Source organism: Lissotriton helveticus, chromosome 2_1, assembly GCF_964261635.1.
Source record: "Lissotriton helveticus chromosome 2_1, aLisHel1.1, whole genome shotgun sequence".
Classification (NCBI taxonomy): Eukaryota; Metazoa; Chordata; class Amphibia; order Caudata; family Salamandridae; genus Lissotriton; species Lissotriton helveticus.
Window position 1 is genome coordinate 127,206,015 of NC_136059.1, and position 6,000 is coordinate 127,212,014.

At 42.7% G+C, this 6,000-nt stretch overlaps 1 protein-coding gene across 1 annotated transcript in view; it reads right to left on the reverse strand.

Moving 5' to 3' along the window:
• Window positions 1-5,501, reverse strand: part of LOC144817787 (uncharacterized) — a 47,814-nt gene extending 42,313 nt beyond the window's left edge. Inside the window, exon 1 of the mRNA XM_078674603.1 lies at window positions 5,427-5,501. Within this exon, the coding sequence (XP_078530729.1) occupies window positions 5,427-5,457 (31 nt within the window). The 5' untranslated portion in view covers window positions 5,458-5,501. The remainder of the gene's footprint in view (window positions 1-5,426) is intronic.
• Between the last annotated feature and the right edge of the window lie 499 nt (window positions 5,502-6,000).

The window sequence follows — 6,000 nt, forward strand, 5'->3', positions numbered from 1 at the left end:
TTCATAAGATCATCAAATGGCTCCCAGTCAGCAGCAGATGTACCATCACCCAAGACCTAGTCACCAGTCAGCTTGACTACGGCAACACACTCCACATAGTAATAACACCATCTGACAAGACTGCAGACCATACAGAACTCAGTGGACAGGCTTATCCTAAACCTTCCCAAAAGGACCCACTTCACCCCACATCTAAAAAAAAACTCCACTGGCCCCCCATCCAGAAGAGATGCAAATTCAAGATGCTGATCCACAACTACAAAGCCCTTCACAAACACACATGCACCAGACACCTGCACTCTACCTCCCTCTCCCTCGCACACCACCCGCAGTTGCTGAAGCAACAGTGGAGGACACTCCTTCTCCTACCATGCCATGAATCCTATAAATGACTTCCCCTTCACTTAGTGACCTCACACTTTCTTCTGGAATTCAGAAAGGACTCAAGACATTGCTGCCCAACTACAGTCTCTTTAGTAGCCGGGCCTTAGTACCTGGAGACCCTCGTGGATGAATAGCCACATTTCAAAAATCCAGCTTCATTGACTGAATTCTAAGGTGGATACTCAATAGTAATGGCTTTGAAAATGCTTGTGCTGAACAAGTATTGGCAAATCTAATATAATCACTGGCAGAGCAAGACAGATTGGTTTACCAATGCCTATTGTATTATTATAAATGGTAAGTGGTCTCCTATCTCTCTGCTTCAACCACTATTTTCTTTGTGAGAGTTTAAACACTGCCACCCCCCTTAAGTATGCTCTTAACATATGAGAAGGCATGTGAGAAAATAACCATCGATTTCTATACCTATATGTTTTGAGGGCTCAAGAAAGTAAGTTAATATACAACAATATTAACTCTGCCGCTCAACCACACATCCTAGGACATGAAACCTCTGAGCAGATGGTTGCGCTTGTTCAGCAATATCCTAGCAAAGATCAATCCATACCAGACTGCTATGTCTGTAACAATAACCATGTGGAGGAGAGAAGACAGAACAGAACCGTTCTTCACAGGTCTTTGAAAGAAGCTGGTTCCAGTAGCCACAGGGCTAGCAAGAGCAAAGTGTTTAGCAGTGGCAGCTGGCATCTATGGGGAGTATGGGTGACAGGAAAATGGATGTTGGTTCGAAATAATTCTCTAACAATCCACTTACCTTTGAAACGTCCTCCTTCTCACTGCAATTCCTCCTGCGGCGGTGTTCAGCGCAGGCCCCAGCCAACTTCCTTAACCGATCCTGTCACTGCCCTCATGCTGTTAGCCAGCACGAGAGAAGCACAAGGAAATCACCAGGATTGGAGGGAGTGTACTCTCTCAGCTCTCCCTGTGCTTGTTCTAAGCCAGCTGCCCTAGGACAGCTGGGTTAGAAATGGGTTAGAAAATGTTCAAAGTTTGCATGTCTGCCTGGCCATAGAACTATGAACTGAAGTGCCATAAAGCCCACCCTCCTCCCTGCTGCTGCCACTCAGCAAACCTCACCCATCCTGACCTTGAGTTCGGGATGCGTGGATGAAAAAAAGTGGAAATAAATTAACTTTATTACCATTTTATTTTTCATCTCAGGGGCTTTTGGGCTCATTTTAGTTCGCACTCCTCCACTCTCATGGAGAAGCCAGCCCTTCCTGCTGTGTAGCAGTTTGCTGAGTTTTGTCAAAAATTGTGCTTTGCTTTGATTCTCTCTCAACATCCCTTAGTTAGTGGCCGCATTTCTTCCACATTAACAGAAGGAATTGATATATACGTTTGACTACTATTTCTCCGGTACCCCTCCATGTCGGCTTTCTGCCAAGTATTATTACTGGTCACACCACTCAAAGAAAGTCACATAGTTGGTCATATTGCCCAAGGTGGGGATTTTCTCTTCTGTGATTCTTCCTACATTTTAAGTTAGTATTCCACATTTTTGGGATTCTCAAAGGATCATGGGAAGGCTCATAACATTGTACACTAGTCCAGATTTCTGCCCAAAAATTCCTATAGGCTGAAGTTCTGCTATGATAAATTTGAAGTAACTGGGCATTTTGCATATTTCATTTTATGTATCATTTCTTTGCATGAGGAAACTGATTTGAATGATAACATTTCTTTCTGTGAACCCCCTTTAAATGAGTGTATACTTCCTTCCTGCTCATGACGTGCAGGCTTATCCCCGTCCATGAGAGGAGTATATTACTGTGCATGAGAAACTACCCATGGGAGGGTGAGGGGGGTAAAGGCCTGTAATCACCTCAGCTTGTAGTTTGTAATGAGGCCTACAAAAAATGGAGTTGAACTTGCAAATAATTATTAATTCGCTGTTGTGGAAGTTCCACTGATTGGAATTCTGTATTCGCAAATGATATTTGTAAGGATGAAAGCCAACCAACCAGAATCTATGAATCAGAATTGTGAATTTGTATGTATGTGTGTATATGGCATTTCTATAGCCTAAACGTAGCATAAAGATAGAGGAGAGCTGTACATGGCCATTCACGACCTTGAAGACAATGTGTAACAGGACGGAAGCAGCTGTGGACGGTTAATGCATTGTGGAGTAGTGTTCTTTCCATAGGTGCATCAGCAAACGCTTCACATAGGTACATAAGCAAATGCTTCACATAGGTGCATCAGCGAATGTGGTTTTGTTCTTCTAAAATCAGTTAAGGTAAAAAAAATGCTGGCAAACTGCGCCTTTAGTTTGGATAAAAAAATAAAAAGGGGAATTTTACATTCAACTAATTTATAGCAATGCCTTATTATTCCGGTGCGGATTTAGCAATGTCACAATACATAATGCTAATGGAAAATGTGCAGGGTGTGGTAACAAAACCACATTGGTGGTATTACCACAGATTGGTCGGCCATTGTAAATGAGGGTCTGCTGATGGAGTGAGTGAGTCTGTGAGCTGCTTTAGATTAGTGGACAGAGAGAGAGTGCATGAGAGTCAATGAGGTATAACTCACTCCCTGGTTTGCACCTTCTCTGGATAGGGCGCTATCTTCTGAGGTGGGTTCAGTGGGGACAGAGCGCTGCACCAAGGTCCTGCTTGTGATTAAGGACTTCTTCAATTCGACTTCCCATTTCACACAGAGCCATGTCTGGCTTTTCTCCCTTTCTGTCAGCGGCCCAAGCCATGTCTTTACACCCATGGGTCAGCTAGTCTCTTGTGCCCTGGACTCACATTTAACAGGTACAAGCAGGCACAACTTCATGGTAAGTCTATTTGTTATAACCTTCTAATATTACAACTGTGTCATAACTGTGACGTTGTATAATGAAAATTTTTTATTGACAAGCAGAGACGTGCATGACTCTTTTTCCTTTATGTCTTTGGTTATATGTGTTATATGTTGCCAACATATCAAGGGGCACCAGGCAGGGATGCTGACCGCAAGAGGGGCGTCCATAGGCTGGATAGAGGGGCTCAGACTTGCAGCCCACATGATTCTGTGACCTCAGTGTCGGCTGCTGCAAAAAGCATGAGCTCCAGTCTGCTCTCGGGGGCACATGGAGGCGCTTAGGATGCGCAAATCATGGCTAAGCAGATGATGGTCAACAGAAAGTATTGAGCATAAGTGTATAGTGAGCACATATATCACTCAAAAATGCATCTGAGGTGAGGGCACATTGTCCAGTGATTGGGCATGCACAGATCAACATTTAGGCCCATATATATCAAGGTTTTTCATCGCCCTTGCACCACTCAAATCCAAGACAAGGACATTGTTAAGGACCTGGCTACTACGGCGATATTTCTAAGAATATTATGGGTAACCTGCTATTGATGAGAAGCCCCTTCTCATTCCTGACCAATCCTCACAATATGTCCCAATTCAGCTTACCCACGCTTTCTTTCCTAATGCTGGATGTCTGTTTTCTGCAGATGCAGTTAGTCTCTGCTCCTATGTAGCAGGTACAATAATTGCCACCCCCCAGCTTGCAGTATCCCTTCTTGTCCTATGTAATGTATTCTCCATGTCAACAGCAGTGCTCCTCACTGCATCATTATTGGCTCCCATTCTTTCTCTCATCCACCTAATTATCCCTAGATGCTTGCTCACTTCAGTTCTCCAGATACTACAGCAGCTTTCCCTTTTTTCACTAGATTGGATATAAATCTTGCTTTTTTTTTTTCAATTCAGGATAGTCTTATCTTCACCCTATTTCATCCCATGTGGATATGATTATCCGCCCCTAGGTAATCAATTCTGGTTATTTTACTGATGTCTGTGTTGGATGGATGGTTGGGCCTAGACACTTGAAGCACTTACTTCCTGTTTGCAGGGATGGTTGAGCCTTCCTTGCTTCAGTCTAGGGGATCCAGAGGCAGCGACAGCACAAGCGGTGCACATCCTGCAAAAGAGCAGGCACATACCTCTTGGATCGCTCGATGAGGTCAGACAACATTGACACAGAGGTACTTACAGACCTCACCACAGTCAGGATAATATTCCTAGACTGATCAAACCTAAATATTAAGGTCATTTTCACTACTTTTGGTCCTGATGAAAGCCTAATTGACCCCTTCTGGGCACACAAAGGCTGAAACATGTCGACCTTTTTAATTGACTAATTACAGTGCAGGAAACCTGTTACTCCTCTTCCTTAGCACACCGATCATTGTATCTAGCCTGCACCCAGACTCAATAAAAACCTATTTCTGGATATTCAAGCTTTTTAACAATATTGTTTCATATATTCACCCACTGACAATTTTTCGATCACTGATCACTACTGGTCTTACCAGTGGTTTACCTCCAGGTGGAGGAAGCATAACCACTAAATCCAATGATGATGTTGCCACGTACCTTTAAAGGCGGAGATTCAATCTATACCGCCATTCGAGTATGGCACGTGATTGAGGGTTTTTTATCGGTACCTTGAAACGAAAGAATAAAAACCCTGGTGTCCCAGGACAAGTGATCCTTCCCCCTCTGATTTTTTTAACTATATATTAAGGAAGCAGAATGGATCACGACCACTTCCTTCTCACCCTCCTTGATTCTACATCTTCTTAGTATGTGCACAGTGTGCAGACAGTAAAGTGATATGTTATTGTGTTAGCCTGCTCTGCAATATGTTCTTCTGAAATATAATTTGCAACATCCTCTTCCAGTAGAAGTGTCTGTCACAGCCATTGACACAGGGATTTGTGTTTCAGGAAACAAAGTCATTGATTTCACTATTGTAAGGAGACATCATTAAAGCTGAGAGCTTTAGCATATGTGGAGTGTAGTATTCGCTTCACAAAATCTAGGGTACTTCCAAAGAATTACTCGACCACCCAGCTATGATGCCTTGTTTATAGTACGGTTTGAGGTTGCCTCTGTCCTCTATCTGTGGGAGGAGGAGATGTCCAATAGAGTCATGATCATAGTTGTCACTGCATGAAATCACAGAATATCATGAGGTAATGCCGGGCTCCCATGAAAAGATAACTTACTGTAAATGGAAACTGAGCCAGAAAAGGACATTTCCAGGATTGACTGCACGATGACCAGAGAGTAAGTTAGTATTCTGGGTCTAATGGGGATGATCTGCTGTCTACATTTTCTTCCTGGATAGTATGGCAGAAAAATATAGTTTATCAATATGGAGTAAATACAGACAACTTAAGACCCTGAATATCTGAAACTACAACAATCAAGAGCAGCAGCATGTCTAAAAAACTGCCATCATGGATCAGTAAATAAAAAAAATTGCAGCTGTATCATTAACTTGATGTGTACATGCGGATGAGGTAGCGATAGAGGAGGGAAGAGTCCAGAATGGATTATTATGGAGATCATTGTTGTAAAATGGTGTTTGGGTGAGTAAAGGAGGGAAGAGCTATAATAGATCGTACGGAGATCATAGTAATAGAGTGAAGTTTGGGATGAGTCAGAGAGTGGAGGTGGAGCATATATTGAAAGAGGTTTAGGGTGAGACATAGATTAGTGCATTGGAGGGAGTTTAACTTTTTTTTCTACATTAGGAGTGAAGTAATACATTTATAGATACATAACTACATAGAAAGG